Source organism: Pleurodeles waltl, chromosome 6 (genome assembly GCF_031143425.1).
Source record: "Pleurodeles waltl isolate 20211129_DDA chromosome 6, aPleWal1.hap1.20221129, whole genome shotgun sequence".
NCBI classification, from domain to species: Eukaryota; Metazoa; Chordata; class Amphibia; order Caudata; family Salamandridae; genus Pleurodeles; species Pleurodeles waltl.
This window is the reverse complement of record NC_090445.1, coordinates 6163704-6179336: the sequence shown is the minus strand read 5'-3', so window position 1 is coordinate 6179336 and position 15633 is coordinate 6163704. Positions and strand designations below refer to the sequence as shown.

Below are 15633 nucleotides of genomic sequence, written 5' to 3'. Positions count from 1 at the left end.
TGATGGCAAGGCTGGAGGAGATAATTAGAAAAACAAGGAGGAGTCACCCACCAATCAGGACAGCCCCTATGGTGTCCTGAGCTGAGGTGACCCCTGCCTTTAGAAAGCCTCCATCTTGAGATTGGAGGATTCCCCAAATAGGATTAGGGATGTGCCCCCCTCCCCTTAGGAAGGAGGCACAAAGAGGGTGTAGCCACCCTCCAGGACAGTAGCCATTGGCTACTGCCCTCCTGACCTAAACACACCCCTAAATCTAGTATTTAGGGGCAACCCAGGAAATCAGATTGCTGCAACCTACAACAAGAAGAGTGACTGCTGACCTGAAAGTCCTGCAGAGACGACAACTGACTTGGCCCCAGCCCTACCGGCCTGTCTCCAGGCTCAAAGAACCTGCACAGCGACGAATCCGACAGGGACCAGCGACCTCTGAAGCCTAAGAGGACTGCCCTGAACCCGAAGGGCCTAGAAACTCCCGAGAACAGCGGCACTGTTCAAAAACAGGAACAACTTTGCAACTTTCAAAGACTTCACTCTTCCCACCGGAAGCGTGAGACTTCACACTCGGCACCCGACACCCCCAGCTCAAGCTCCAGAGAACCAACACTACAGGGAGGACTCCCAGGCGACTGCGACCTCGTGAGTAACCTGAGACGGCCCTCCTGGACCTCCACAGCGACGCATGCAGAGAGAATCCAGAGGCTCCCCGTGATTGCGACTGCCTGGAACAAGGAACCCGACGCCTGGACCAAGCACTGCACCCGCAGCCCCCAGGACCAGAAGGAACCGAACTTCAGTGCAGGAGGGACCATCAGGCAACCCTCTGCCTAGCCCAGTCAGTGGCTGGCTCGAGAAGCCCCCCTGTGCCCTGCCTGCTACGCTAGAGTGACCCCCGGGCCTCTCCATTGATTCCTATTGAAAACCCGACGCCTGCTAAGCACACTGCACCCAGCCGCCCCTGTGCCGCTGAAGGTTTTTTTTGTGTGCCTACTTGTGTCCCCCCCAGTGCTCTACAAAACCCCCCTGGTCTGCCCTCCGAAGACGCAGGTACTTACCTGTTGGCAGACTGGAACCGGAGCACCATAGGCGCCTATGTGTTTTGGGCCCTCCTTTGACCTCTACACCTGACCGGCCCCGTGTTGTGGGTGCAGTGACTTTGGGGTTGCCTTGAATCCCCCACGGTGGGCTGCCTATGCCCAGGAACTTGAACTTGTAAGTGCCTTACTTACCTGAAAAACTAACCAATGCTTACCTCCCGTAGGAACTGTTGATTTTTGCAGTGTCCACTTTTAAAATAGTTTATTGCCATTGTAACTAAAACTCTGTATGTTACTGGTCTAATTCACAGTTCCTTACTTACCCGTGCGTAGTACCTTGCATTTTATGTATTTACTTCAAATCTTGAATCTTGTGGTTCTAAAATAAATGAAGAAAATATATTTTTCCATATAAAAACTATTGGCCTGGAGTTAAGTCTTTGAGTGTGTGTTCCTCATTTATTGCCTATGTGTACGACAAATGCTTAACACTACCCTCTGATAAGCCTAGTGCTCGACCACACTACCACAAAATAGAGCATTAGAATTATCTAATTTTGTCACTATCTTACCTCTAAGGGGAACCCTTGGACTCTGTGCACACGATCTCTCACTTTGAGATAGTATATACAGAGCCAACTTCCTACAGAGGGTGCTCCCGTTTTCTTTGAAATCATGTAAACAGACACCGGAGGTGCCTAAATTATTTGCTCAAACTTGCTACACCGAAGCAAACTGTACGATTGTCAGCCACAAACCCAAAAGCACTCACCAGCGCTGGCCACACTCCGGCCATTGATGTTCATCAGTCTCCGGGGCTTGAGTAGCACCAGCTGCGTGTGGCCCAGGGTGGCCATGACCACATCTGCTTGGCACCGCTTGTCCACCTTCCACTGGTCAGCGACATTCAGTCTGTGGGCCAGCTGCTGCAGCACAGCCATGCCCACGCTGTGCCTGGTTCCACCCATGCCATAGTTCCCCAGTCCGGCAACCTGGAAATGAGTGTTGACAAAGCCAGTAGTTTTGTATTTTGTATAGTGAAGAAGTTTGCTCATGTTTAAACACAAGAGCTACAGCGAGACTGCAACCTTCAGTCACACAGAGAACAGGTTCAGCAAGGCAGTAAATGCGCACCTTGACTCGCACATAAAAGAACACATTGCAGGCAGCAGTGCAAGCTTCGTTCTAGTACAGGACCTGATCAGCACAGGCAGAAGGGTGCAAGCTTCCCACACATAGAAAGGGCTCCACACAGCAACGTCAGTGCACCTTGGGGCTTATTCACAAACTGCACAGTGCAGTATGTTTACAATTGCTGCAACAGTACTGCTAAAGTATTTCAAAATGCTATTCCCAAATCTCCTATCTGTTTTATGGGGAGATCTTCAGCCACGTAAGTTTACTACTTTGCAGAATATGTGAGGGGGAGGGCAGGAGAAGTGGCTGGAAAAAGGGGCATGCGCATTACTAAATGGGTGGGGATTAGGGATCGATAAGGAGGGGTTTAGGGAGGGACATGCATCCACCCACAAAAAGAGTATGCCCACTGCTACTCACAAGCTGTACTCCTAAAGTTATTACAGCTAAATAAGGCACCCAAAACAGTAGTAAATAACTTCAGCTCAGAGCTGGAGTAAATCCAGAAACAAACATGGCCACTCACAGGTACTACAGAGCGCTCCCACAGCAAAGAATTCAGGTAGGAACATCAAATCAATCAATCATAGGATTTATAAAGCGCACTACATACCTGTGAGGGTTTCAAGGCGAAGAGCCAGGTCTTGAGGAGTCTTCTGAAGGTGAGAAGGTCCTGGGTCTGTCGCAGGTTAGTGGGGAGGGTGTTCCAGGTTTTGGCGGCGAGGTATGAGAAGGATCTGCCGCCGGAGGTCTTTCTGCGGATGCGGGGCACGACGGCAAGGGCAAGGTTAGAGGAGCGGAGCTGACGGGTGGGGGTGTGGAAGCTGAGTCTGTTGTTTAAGTAGGCTGGTCCGGTGTCGTGGAGCACTTTGTGAGCGTGGGTAAGAAGCTTGAAAGTGATCCTTTTGTCCACGGGGGGCCAGTGAAGGTTTCGCAGGTGGTGGGAGATGTGGCGGGGTACGTTGAGGATCAGTCGGGCTGAGGCGTTTTGGATGCGTTGGAGGCATAGTAGGTCTTTCGCTGGGATGCCTGTGTAGAGTGCGTTGCCATAGTCCAGCCTGCTGCTGACGAGGGCCTGTGTCACAGTTCTTCTTGTTTCTGTCGGGATCCACTTGTAGATTCTGCGGAGCATGCGGAGTGTGTTGTAGCAGGAGGAGGAAACTGCGTTGACCTGTTTAGACAAGGTGAGGGAGGAGTCGAGGATGAAGCCCAGGTTGCGAGCGTGGTCGGTCGGTGTGGTTCCTGGTGCAGTGGGCCACTAGGAGTCGTCCCAGGCGGAGGGGGTGGATCTGAGGATGAGGACCTCCGTTTTGTCCGAGTTCAGTTTCAGAAGTCGATGGATTTCATCCCCTCGTGGAGGTTGGTTTTGGCGGTGCGCGGGTCTTTGGTGAGTGAGAGGATGAGCTGGGTGTCGTCGGCGTAGGTGAGAATGTTGAGGTTGTGTTGTCGGGCCACTTGTGCGAGGGGGGCCATGTAGATGTTGAACAGCTTCGGGCTGAGGGATGAGCCTTGGGGGACGCCGCAGATGATGTCGGTGGCTTCCGAGCGGAAGGGGGGGAGGCAGACTCTCTGGGTTCTGCCGGACAGGAATGAGACGATCCAGTCAAGGGCTTTTCCTTGAATTCCGGTTTGGTGGAGGCGTGATTCCAGGGTGCGGTGGCAGACTGTGTCGAAGGCGGCAGATAGGTCCAGGAGGATGAGGGCTGATGTTTCGCCGTTGTCCATTTGGCATCAGATGTCGTCTGTGGGGGCGAGAAGGGCGGTTTCGGTGCTGTGGTTTCGTCTGAAACCGGACTGGGAGGGGTCTAGGATGCCGTTGTCTTCGAGGTGGCTGGTTAGTTGTGTGTTGACGATTTTTTCAATCACCTTTGCTGGAAAGGGGAGCAGGGAGATGGGTCGGAAGTTTTTGAGGTCGGCTTTGGGTTTCTTGAGGAGGGTGCGTATTTCGGCGTGTTTCCATTTTTCAGGGAATGTCGCTGTTTCAAAGGAGATGTTGATGACCTTCCGTAGTTGGGGGGCGATGGTGGCGTCGGCTTTGTTGTATACGTGGTGTGGGCAGGGGTCTGACGGAGAACCTGAGTGGATGGAGTTCATGATCTTGCATGTCTCTGTGTCGCTCACGTTGGTCCAGGAGGTCAGGTGGTTTGCATAGGTGGAGTGTTCGGGGGTGGGGTCTAGCGTGGGAGTGGCGTCAAAACTGTTGTGGATGTCGATGATCTTCCGGTGGAAGAAGGTGGACAGTGTGTTGCAGAGTTCTTGGGATTGAGGGATGTCGTTGACGTTGGGGTTGGAGAGTTCTTTCACGATGCTGAAGAGCTCTTTGCTGTCGTGTGCGTTGTTGTCCAGGCGGTCTTTGAAGTGGGATAGTTTGGCTTGTCTGATGAGTTGTTGGTGCTTGCGGGTGGCGTCCTTCTGGGCTGTGAGGCTGTCAGGTGTGCGTTTGAGAAGCCATTCCTTTTTTAGCTTCCGGCAGTCGCGTTTGGAATAATAGCAGTTTGTCGGTGAACCAGGTGGCTTTTCTTCTGGCTTGGTTGTCGGTGGGTTTTTTGAGTGGCGCGAGGGTGTTGGTGCAGTCGTTAATCCACAGGGTGAAGTTGTTGGCGGCGGTGTCTGAGTCGGTGGAGGGTTCTGGACGAGGGCATTGGTAAGCTGGTCTTCCGTAACTTTGTTCCAGCATCGGCGGGGTGGTTGTTGGGTGCGATGGTGCTCGGTATGTTTTTTCTAGGTGAAGTGGATGCAGTGGTGGTCGGTCCAGTGGAGTACGGTGGTATGGTTGAAGGTGATGTGGGCGCTTGAGGAGAAGATGGGATCAAGCGTGTGGCCGGCGATGTGGGTTGGTGTGTTGATGAGTTATCTGAGGCCGTGGTTGGCGAGGTTGGCGATCAGAGTGGTGGAGTTGGTGTCAAATAGAACCACACTGGAAATAATCTTAAACTTATTCAAAAGTGTTACTTTTCCTTATTGTTAACAGATCTCCATGAGCTTCCTCTCATTAGTACGCTCGCCCTATCATTGCCGTCCCTCGACCCGCTTGTCTAGATTCAGGTATCAGATCCACCACATAATCTGCAGATGCCCTTTGGCTTTGGAAGCATGTTCAAGAAGCTTCATGTGACACCCTCTTCATTGGTATATTTAACCTGCCTAGCTCCTAGTGTATGGTACGAAATGTACCCAAGTGCCTGAAAGTTAAATGCCACGACAGTGACAGTGTAAATATGGCTTCCGGCCTACCACTGTAGCCCTAGTGTAACAGTGCAAAACATGTACTGCAACTGGTCAAAACAGGCCATAATGCCACCCCTAAGTACGCCTTGTAGTCCACAAGGTAGGATTCATGGAATTTAAAAGTGGGACATGTTGAAAGTCAATGTTACTATGCACCTGTAGTGATGAGGCCCTAAATGCTATTTTGTGATAGAGACCTCTAACAGCAGAATTCAAACCTTTTGAATACTGCCCCATGCATCCAACTGGATCTGGAAACATCTGAGCGCTAACTCTGCGCGCCATCAGGGGCCGACGTGTGGCTACGCACTGGCACTGTTCCGTTCCAGAAAGGACGTGCAGAGCCAATGTAGGCGCCACTCCCGTGTGTTGACATCAGTTGCTTTCAAGGCTGTCTGTGTCCCTAGACACAGAGCCCAAACCACAAACTGATGTTGAGCAGTGTGCAGATTCCTAGTCTCGGGCTCTTTTTAGACATCAAAGCTCGTGAGGAATATGCGGTTAGATAGAGTCTCTACCAGAAAGAGAGTTACTGAAGGTAAGTGACTTGTTCTGCGGATAGGGACTTTTAACTGCGGACTCCTCGCCTTTTGAATAGATACCAAAGCAATACTCATTCAGAGGTAGGTCTATAATTTGTGTCAAATCAATTACTCAAGTCCCTTTTTCTGTGAACCTGGCTGTCCTGACAACAGTGCTTTATGACATAGGATTGACGTCCAAGTAGCTGCCTGACAAACGTCCAAGACGGGAACTCCTCAAGCCAACGCAGTGGTGCAGCCGCGGCTCTGGTGGAATGAGCCCGCAATCCTCCTGGGCGCTACTTCTTGGCCAATGCTTAGCTGATTTCAACGCATTTCACGATCCCTGGAGAAATGTTCCTTTTCTGCATGGCCCTGCCCTTCTTCGCACCAGAGAATCACACAAAGGGCTGATCGTCCATCTGGTGTTCTATTGCATTCAAAAAGTGAGGAGTCTGCAGTTAGTCTCTACGAGAGAAGGTATATGTGTTCTCCACTGAGACAGGCCTAGCTGCCCTATGTAGAAAACCAGAGTACAGATGAAAATACTAACACTGTCTCTCTGGAACGGGACTAGCTAGGACAATAATTAAATCACTATTGTTAACAGTTATTTAAAATTCAATTCAATAGTGAAATCAGATTTTTAATAAATATTTAGAAACTGTAATTTGCAGAAAGTTACCCTTTACCTGTCTCAACTGTCAGAAGACGAATTGGAATAGATCTCTACCAGCTCTCTGCCTTCGCTCACACTTGAATAGGTGTGAAAAAGGTGTGAAACGCCTCCCAGGAGCAGACTATAGGCTGACCTAAATGGGCAAAGATGACTCAAGCAAGGTAGGGGCTTTGGACACCCTCTGACCCTACAGTGTCAAATTCTGCTTGAGTGGTCTGTTGACCCACGTATAACACTTGGAGCACACCTGAAAGAGAGAGAACTGGATGCCAAGGCGAGTATTGGCTATCCCCTGTCATGTTGCTAGCAGACCCTGCTTTTTGTCTTACAGACGTCTTCTCTGGATTTGTTGTGGGTTCAGTGTCTGCCTCGGGATGGATTTTAGTGTTTGACGTGAGAGGACACTAGGATTACCACAGTGCACATCCCACACACCACCAGCCTTCAGAATCCATGTTTTATGTGGCAAAGGACATTCACCATCCTGGATTTGGACACATTACATTTCGGGCCTGTCTGCAGTAGGCAAATTGAAAATTGTTAGAAATGGGGTATCTAGTTGCCAGAGGTATACACCCTTGTCCAAATAGGGACTATAATCCTAGTCAGGGTAGGTCACAGGACAATCCAATTTATCCTGTACCCACCCTCTGGTAGCTTGGCACTGAGCAGTCAGGCTTAACTTAGGAGGTAATGTGCAAAGTATGTGTGCAATAAATCATACAGTAAGACAGTGAAAACACCACACAGGTTTAGAAATATAGATAATATTTATCTGAATAAAATTAGGTAAAAACTATAAAGATCCAATAAGCACAAATTGAAACATCACTTTTAAAAGGTTTAAAAGAGTCTCAATCCTTAGAAAATCAATAGTTGTTTCTTTGTAACCTGGGATTTGTCAAAAATAATTATTCACGGGACCCCAGAGGAGCAGATTTGTGGCCAAATAAGGGGTTGTGTTGGATTTTCCAGCGCGGCACAGACAATGCGTTGTTTCTTTCCATGCTGCAAGGGTTTGCGGCGTTTTTTTCCACGTGCAGTCTTGGTTCCTTAGTTCGATGCAGGATTATTTTGACACCTAGGGACAATGCGTTAAAAATCCTTGATGCGCTGGTAGAAGGAGTAGATGCTGCATCGAATCCGCTACACAAAGCGTCAACTTTTCCATCACAAGATGGGCGCTGCTCTAATTCTCTGTCAGGAAGTTGGTGCTGCGTAGTTCCGTTCAGCGGTGCGGCGATTTCCCAGCCACAATGCAGGCCTTGTGTCAATTTCTGCAGGTGTTGCGTCGATTTTTGACACACAGGATGTTTCTTGAAGAAGTGAAGTCTGTGTTGGCCCTGAGAAATCCACGCCCTTGAAGGGCAGTTCAGGAGGAAGGCAGAGTCCTTCCAACAGAGTCAGAGGCCAGCAGGGCAACAAGCAGGGAAGCAGTCCTTCTCAGCAGAGCCAAAAATGCCTTTGAAGTAGGGGAAACTTCAAAAAGTGGTTTAGAAGTGCACACGTTCCCCTTTCAGCCCACTCCTATCTGGATCCCTATAGGGAGTTATCAGTCCTTTGTATGAGGGCAGGCCGCTGGCCTATGAAATGTAAGTGTGAGTCCGTCCACCCCTCATGCCCAGGAAGACCCAATCAGTATGCAGATGTGACTGTGTCTCCTGCGTTTATGGTTATCTGGGTGAAATGCACAAGGGGAGCTGTCAGCCAGCACAGACCAGACGTGGACTGGAGGGTGTAAGGCACAGATGGCAGTAAGTGCAGAGGAATGCCCACTGTCTAAAAGTGGTATTTCTAAAATAGTAATATTAAATACAACTTCACCAGTAAGCAGGATTTTCTATTAGGAGTCTGGCAATACCAAACAAGACTTGGCTACTCCTTAAGGATCAGAATCTACCACTTAAGAGTAAACGAGGGCAGTTCCAATGCTTGTCTATGAGAGGAGCAGGCATCACAGTAGTGGAAAACGAATGTAGGCGTTTTTCACTACCAGGACATGCATAAGTTCATGTCCTACCTTTTACCTACATAGCACCCTCCCTATAGGTTACCTAGGGTCTACCTTAAGGGCAATATATATGTTAAAAAAAAAGGGGGGGGAGCGTTGAAGGCTTGGCAAGTAGTTTTAAATGCTAATTATAATTGGCAGTGACCCTGCACACACAGGTCTTGCAATGGCAGGCCTGAGACATGGTTAAGGGGCAACTTATGTGGGTGACACAATCAGTGCTGCAGACCAACCAGTAGCATTAAATTTACAGACCCTGGACACAGGTAGTGCACTTTACTAGGGAATTACAGGTAATATGACAATTGGGTATGAACCAATGTTGCCATGTTTAGGGGAGAGAGAATATGCACTCTAGCACTGGACAGCAGAGGTAAAGTGCGCAGAGTCCTAGAACCAGCAAACACAGTGTCAGAAAGTGGAAGGAGGTAGAGGATGACCACCGTAAGGCTGTCAGGTCTAACAAAAATGTTTTTAGAGTTTTTATGTTGTGGGGGGAGAGGATGTAGCGCAACGTCAGTGCGACTGCCTTGGGAGCCAAGGATCCAGGTTCGATCATCGGCTTTGGACCAAAAGTCCTGTGAATCTGGGCAAATCACTTAATCTTCACGTGCCCAGTGCCTTGAGACCCTCACGGGCGATAAGCTGTGGTATAAAAATCTACACTCACTCATTTCATTGGCCCATGAATTTGTATTCCATTGGTTAGGGCGTGACTAGGAATCACTCCCACCTGAAAGCTGGTGCCAGGCACTTCCAGGCACACGCTTCAGAACACTTTCTAGACTTGCAGAAGATCAGAAGAGGAGCGGCCTGCTGCCTGTGACCTCAGAGGAGCCCTGAAGAACTGCACCTGCGTCCTTCTGCACCCAGGAGGAAAACGTGGACTCCAAGGGTCAGTGAGCTGACCTCCCGTGTGGCTACAGGGAGACAACAAGCTGCAAGAGGCTTTTTGCTGGAAGCATCCATCTGACCAGTGGCAACTGGGCCTGGAGTGACCCTCGCAGTTGGCCTCTACTTGGCACCCTGTAAGTGTATATCTAGGGCCCTGAATTATACTTTTTGACGCTAAACTGCGCTAATGCAGTTTAGCATCAAAAAGTATACCGCTAGCTAGCGCCATCCCAAGACACCGGCCGGGCATCATATTTATGGGATGGCGGTAGCCAGCTGTAAGGCCTGGCTAGCATCATAAAAAAAGGATGCTAGCCGGGTGCGGGAGGCGTAGGGGAAACAGGGGGTTTAACGTCAAAGGATGACGCTGGTATGGGCAGAGGCATAAATAACGCCTCTAACCAGGTTAGCGTCATTTTCTGACATTAAAACCCCATGGACATGACTCCTGTCTCAGTTAAGACAGGAGTCATGCCCACCACCCCAATGGCCATGCCCAGGGGACTCAAGTCCCTGGGCGTGGCCATTGGACCCAGTGCCATGTAGGGGGGCCCAAGTTAGGCCCCCCTATGGCACTACAAAATATAAAATAAAATACTTACCTCTACTCACGTATAGTTACCTGGGATGGGGTCGCCCATCCTCTGCTGTCCCTCTGGTGTGGGTGTCCCTGGGGCTTGGGGAGGGCACCTGACCATGGAAAAAGGCCCACAGGTCCCCTAACGCCTGCTGATACCCAGGCGTTGAATAATGGCGCTAAGGAAGCTTAGCGCCATTATTTAAGGCCCCCATTCCCCTGTGCTTGATATTAGCACGGGGATAAATATGGCACTGAGACCATATTGTCATTTTTTGCCCAGGAACGCCTACCTTGCATCTCATTGATGGAAGGTAGTTTTCAGCAGACAAAAAATGACTTTAACTCCAATATTTTGGTGCTAGACATCTCTAGCGGAAAAATAAAAATATGGAGTACCCAACTGTCTCCCCAGAAGTCCTGAGGGGATTTAGAAGTTTGCTTCTGTTATTGATTGGTGACTTAAACGACTAAGTCCAGAGGTTAAAATATTCAACCAGGACAGTGGTGGAGTATCTGACCTGCGTGCCATCAAGCCCCGGTCTACCAAGACTGCACCGGGGGCTGTGTGTGAAGTGTGCGGTAGTTTCAGTTGCACCGGGGGTTCAGTGTAGAGTGTGCAGTAGGTTGAGTTGCACCGGGGGTTCAGTGTAGATTGTGCAGTAGGTTCAGGTGCACCGGGGGGCTGTGTGTGAAGTGTGCGGTAGGTTCAGTTGCACCGGGGTTCGGTGTATAGTGTGCAGTAGGTTCAGTTGCACCGGGGGTTCAGTATAGAGTGTGCAGTAGGTTCAGTTGCACCGGGGGTTCAGTGTAGAGTGTGCAGTAGGTTGAGCTGCACCGGGGGTTCAATGCCGTGTGCAGTAGGTTGAGTTGCACTGGGGGTTCAGTGTAGAGTGTGCAGTTGGTTCCGGTGCATGGGGGGGGTTCAGTGTAGAGTGTGCAGTAGGTTTAAGTGCACCGGGGGTTCAGTGTAGAGTGTGCAGTAGGTTGAGTTGCACCGGGGGTTGAGTGTAGTGTGCAGTAGGTTGAGTTGCACCGGGGTTTCAGTATGGAGTGTGCAGTAGGTTCAGTTGCACCAGGGGTTCAGTGTACAGTGTGCAGTAGGTCCAGTTGCACCAGGGGAGGGGGTCAGTGTATAGTGTGCAATAGGTTCAGTTGCACCGGGGGAGGGGTCAGTGTATAGTGTGCAATAGGTTCAGTTGCACGGGGGGTCAGTGTAGAGTGTGCAGTAGGTTCAGTTGCACCGGGGGGGGGGGGTCAGTGTATAGTGTGCAGTAGGTTCAGTTGCACCGGAGGGGGGGGTCAGTGGAGTGTGCAGTAGGTTGAGTTGCACCGGGGGAGCAGTGTAGAGTGTGCAGTAGGTTCATTTGCACCAGGGGTTCATTGTAGAGTGTGCAATAGGTTGAGTTGCACTGGGGGACTGTGTGTGATGTGTGCAGTAGGTTCAGTTGCACGGGGGCAGTGTATAGTGTGCAGTAGGTTCACTTGCACCAGAGGTTCAGTGTAGAGTGTGCAGTAGGTTCAGTTGCACGGGGGGGTCAGTGTATAGTGTGCAGTAGGTTCAGTTGCACCAGGGGTTCAGTGTAGAGAGTGCAGTAGGTTCAGTTGCACCGGGGGGGGGGTCAGTGTAGAGTGTGCAGTAAGTTCAGTTGCACCGGGGGTTGAGTGTATAGTGTGCTTTAGGTTCAGTTGCACCAGGGGTTCAGTGTATAGTGTGCAGTAGGTTCAGTTACAATGGGGGGGGGTTCAGTATAGAGTATGCAGTAGGTTCAGTTGCACTGGGGGTTCGGTGTAAAGTGTGCAGTAGGTTCAGTTGCACGGGGGCGTCAGTGTAGAGTGTGCAGTAGGTTCAGTTGCACCGGGGGTTCAGTGTAGTGTGCAGTAGGTTCAGTTGCACCGGGGGTTCAGTGTAGAGTATGCAGTAGGTTCAGTTGCACCGGGGGGTTCAGTGTAGAGTGTGCAGTAGATTCAGTTACACTGAGGGGGTTCAGTGTAGAGTGTGCAGTAGGTTCGGTTGCACCGGAGGTTGAGTGTAGAGTGTGCAGTAGGTTGAGTTGCACCGGGGGGGTCAGTGTAGAGTGTGCAGTAGGTTGAGTTGCACCGGGGGTTCAGTGTAAAGTGTGGGGGGGTTCGGTGTAGAGTGTGCAGTAGGTTCAGTTGCACCAGGGGGTTCAGTATAGTGTGCAGTAGGTTCAGTTGCACCAGGGGGTTCAGTGTAGTGTGCAGTAGGTTCAGTTGCACCGGGGTTTCAGTGTAGAGTGTGCAGTAGGTTCCGGTGCACCGGGGGGGGGGGAGGTTCAGTGTAGAGTGTGCAGTAGGTTGAGTTGCACCGGGGGTTCAGTGTAAAGTGTGGGGGGGTTCGGTGTAGAGTGTGCAGTAGGTTCAGTTGCACCAGGGGGTTCAGTGTAGTGTGCAGTAGGTTCAGTTGCACCAGGGGGTTCAGTGTAGAGTGTGCAGTAGGTTCAGTTGCACGGGGGGGTCAGTGTATAGTGTGCAGTAGGTTCAGTTGCACCAGGGGTTCAGTGTAGAGAGTGCAGTAGGTTCAGTTGCACCGGGGGGGGGGTCAGTGTAGAGTGTGCAGTAAGTTCAGTTGCACCGGGGGTTGAGTGTATAGTGTGCTTTAGGTTCAGTTGCACCAGGGGTTCAGTGTATAGTGTGCAGTAGGTTCAGTTGCACCGAGGGCTGGGTGTATAGTGTGCAGTAGGTTCAGTTACAATGGGGGGGGGGTTCAGTATAGAGTATGCAGTAGGTTCAGTTGCACTGGGGGTTCGGTGTAAAGTGTGCAGTAGGTTCAGTTGCACGGGGGCGTCAGTGTAGAGTGTGCAGTAGGTTCAGTTGCACCGGGGGTTCAGTGTAGAGTATGCAGTAGGTTCAGTTGCACCGGGGGGTTCAGTGTAGAGTGTGCAGTAGATTCAGTTACACTGAGGGGGTTCAGTGTAGAGTGTGCAGTAGGTTCAGTTGCACCGGGGGTTCAGTGTAGTGTGCAGTAGGTTCAGTTGCACCGGGGGTTCAGTGTAGAGTATGCAGTAGGTTCAGTTGCACCGGGGGGTTCAGTGTAGAGTGTGCAGTAGATTCAGTTACACTGAGGGGGTTCAGTGTAGAGTGTGCAGTAGGTTCGGTTGCACCGGAGGTTGAGTGTAGAGTGTGCAGTAGGTTGAGTTGCACCGGGGGGGTCAGTGTAGAGTGTGCAGTAGGTTGAGTTGCACCGGGGGTTCAGTGTAAAGTGTGGGGGGGTTCGGTGTAGAGTGTGCAGTAGGTTCAGTTGCACCAGGGGGTTCAGTGTAGTGTGCAGTAGGTTCAGTTGCACCAGGGGGTTCAGTGTAGTGTGCAGTAGGTTCAGTTGCACCGGGGTTTCAGTGTAGAGTGTGCAGTAGGTTCCGGTGCACCGGGGGGGGGGGGGGGGGGAGGTTCAGTGTAGAGTGTGCAGTAGGTTGAGTTGCACCGGGGGTTCAGTGTAAAGTGTGGGGGGGTTCGGTGTAGAGTGTGCAGTAGGTTCAGTTGCACCAGGGGGTTCAGTGTAGTGTGCAGTAGGTTCAGTTGCACCAGGGGGTTCAGTGTAGTGTGCAGTAGGTTCAGTTGCACCGGGGTTTCAGTGTAGAGTGTGCAGTAGGTTCCGGTGCACCGGGGGGGGGGGGGGGAGGTTCAGTGTAGAGTGTGCAGTAGGTTGAGTTGCACCGGAGGTTGAGTGTAGAGTGTGCAGTAGGTTGAGTTGCACCGGGGGGGGGGGTCAGTGTAGAGTGTGCAGTAGGTTGAGTTGCACCGGGGGTTCAGTGTAAAGTGTGGGGGGGTTCGGTGTAGAGTGTGCAGTAGGTGCAGTTGCACCAGGGGGTTCAGTGTAGTGTGCAGTAGGTTCAGTTGCACCGGGGTTTCAGTGTAGAGTGTGCAGTAGGTTCAGTTGCACCGGGGGGGGGGCAGGTTCAGTGTAGAGTGTGCAGTAGGTTCCGGTGCACCGGGGGGGGGGGGGGAGGTTCAGTGTAGAGTGTGCAGTAGGTTCAGTTGCACCAGGGGGTTCAGTGTAGTGTGCAGTAGGTTCAGTTGCACCAGGGGGTTCAGTGTAGTGTGCAGTAGGTTCAGTTGCACCGGGGTTTCAGTGTAGAGTGTGCAGTAGGTTCCGGTGCACCGGGGGGGGGGGGGGGGGAGGTTCAGTGTAGAGTGTGCAGTAGGTTGAGTTGCACCGGGGGTTCAGTGTAAAGTGTGGGGGGGTTCGGTGTAGAGTGTGCAGTAGGTTCAGTTGCACCAGGGGGTTCAGTGTAGTGTGCAGTAGGTTCAGTTGCACCAGGGGGTTCAGTGTAGTGTGCAGTAGGTTCAGTTGCACCGGGGTTTCAGTGTAGAGTGTGCAGTAGGTTCCGGTGCACCGGGGGGGGGGGGGGGGAGGTTCAGTGTAGAGTGTGCAGTAGGTTGAGTTGCACCGGAGGTTGAGTGTAGAGTGTGCAGTAGGTTGAGTTGCACCGGGGGGGGGGTCAGTGTAGAGTGTGCAGTAGGTTGAGTTGCACCGGGGGTTCAGTGTAAAGTGTGGGGGGGTTCGGTGTAGAGTGTGCAGTAGGTGCAGTTGCACCAGGGGGTTCAGTGTAGTGTGCAGTAGGTTCAGTTGCACCGGGGTTTCAGTGTAGAGTGTGCAGTAGGTTCAGTTGCACCGGGGGGGGGCAGGTTCAGTGTAGAGTGTGCAGCAGGTTCCGGTGCACCGGGGGGGGGGGAGGTTCAGTGTAGAGTGTGCAGTAGGTTCCGGTGCACCGGGGCTGCCGCGCTCTGAGACCAGCACAAGGCGCTACTCAGCCCTGTAAACTGTACGTCTGAAGGCATGGCCGGAAGCCGGCGGCGCGAGGCCTCCTCTGCCGGAAGTGCAGGGCACAGACAGTGGCGATGCTTGCGTTTCAAGCCTCTCTCTGGATCTGGCCACGCCCCTCACCTGCTTACCCGCTCGTTTTGCTCGCACGTGTTTACGCCGTTATTCCTAGTGTCACGCCCGCCCCCTGGCCCCCCCTTACCAGCACACACCTCCCGCGGGCTGCGGTCTCCCCCACGGCCCCGGCGGCAACGAGCCCCGAGCAGAGGCCGCGGAGCAGCATGGCGCGTGCCTGACCGGCCTTCCCAGGGTGCTCCGCGGGATAGAGTGCGCATGCGTCACTGCGGAGCCATGCTGGAAGAAGGCGAGGTGTCTATTGAGTCAGTGAAGAGAGCGGGCCCCAAATCGGCCACCATCGTAGAGTCAGGCGGAAGTGCTGGTTTCAGGGTCAGAGGGTCATGGAGTTGGACAGCAAGTGCAAGTCACAAGTGTTGGAGGTGTGATCCTCAGGTGTGACACGAGGGCTCAGCAGCATACTATTGGTTACTTTTAGTCACACTTCTGCCCCCAAAAAGCTAAATATCACCACCCTTTGAGCAATAAGAAGCAAAGCTCCAAGATTCAGATCGCTGTGTGACATTTTCATAATTTCAGTGTAATTGTGTGTGACGTTTCACGACTGTGAGTGACACTTTGAGGACTATGAGTGACACTTTGAGGACTATGAGTGACACTTTGAGGACTGTCTTCTGATGCCACAAAAGAAGTG

General features: G+C 51.7%; 1 protein-coding gene across 1 annotated transcript in view; it reads right to left on the bottom strand.

Annotated features, from left to right (window-relative positions):
• PTRH1 (peptidyl-tRNA hydrolase 1 homolog) overlaps window positions 1-15190 on the bottom strand; it is a 33771-nt gene extending 18581 nt beyond the window's left edge. The window contains exons 1-2 of the mRNA XM_069236965.1: window positions 15067-15190; window positions 1807-2026 (exon numbers count right to left, since the gene is read on the bottom strand). Coding sequence (XP_069093066.1) covers window positions 1807-2026; window positions 15067-15147 — 301 coding nt within the window. The 5' untranslated portion in view covers window positions 15148-15190. The remainder of the gene's footprint in view (window positions 1-1806; window positions 2027-15066) is intronic.
• Between the last annotated feature and the right edge of the window lie 443 nt (window positions 15191-15633).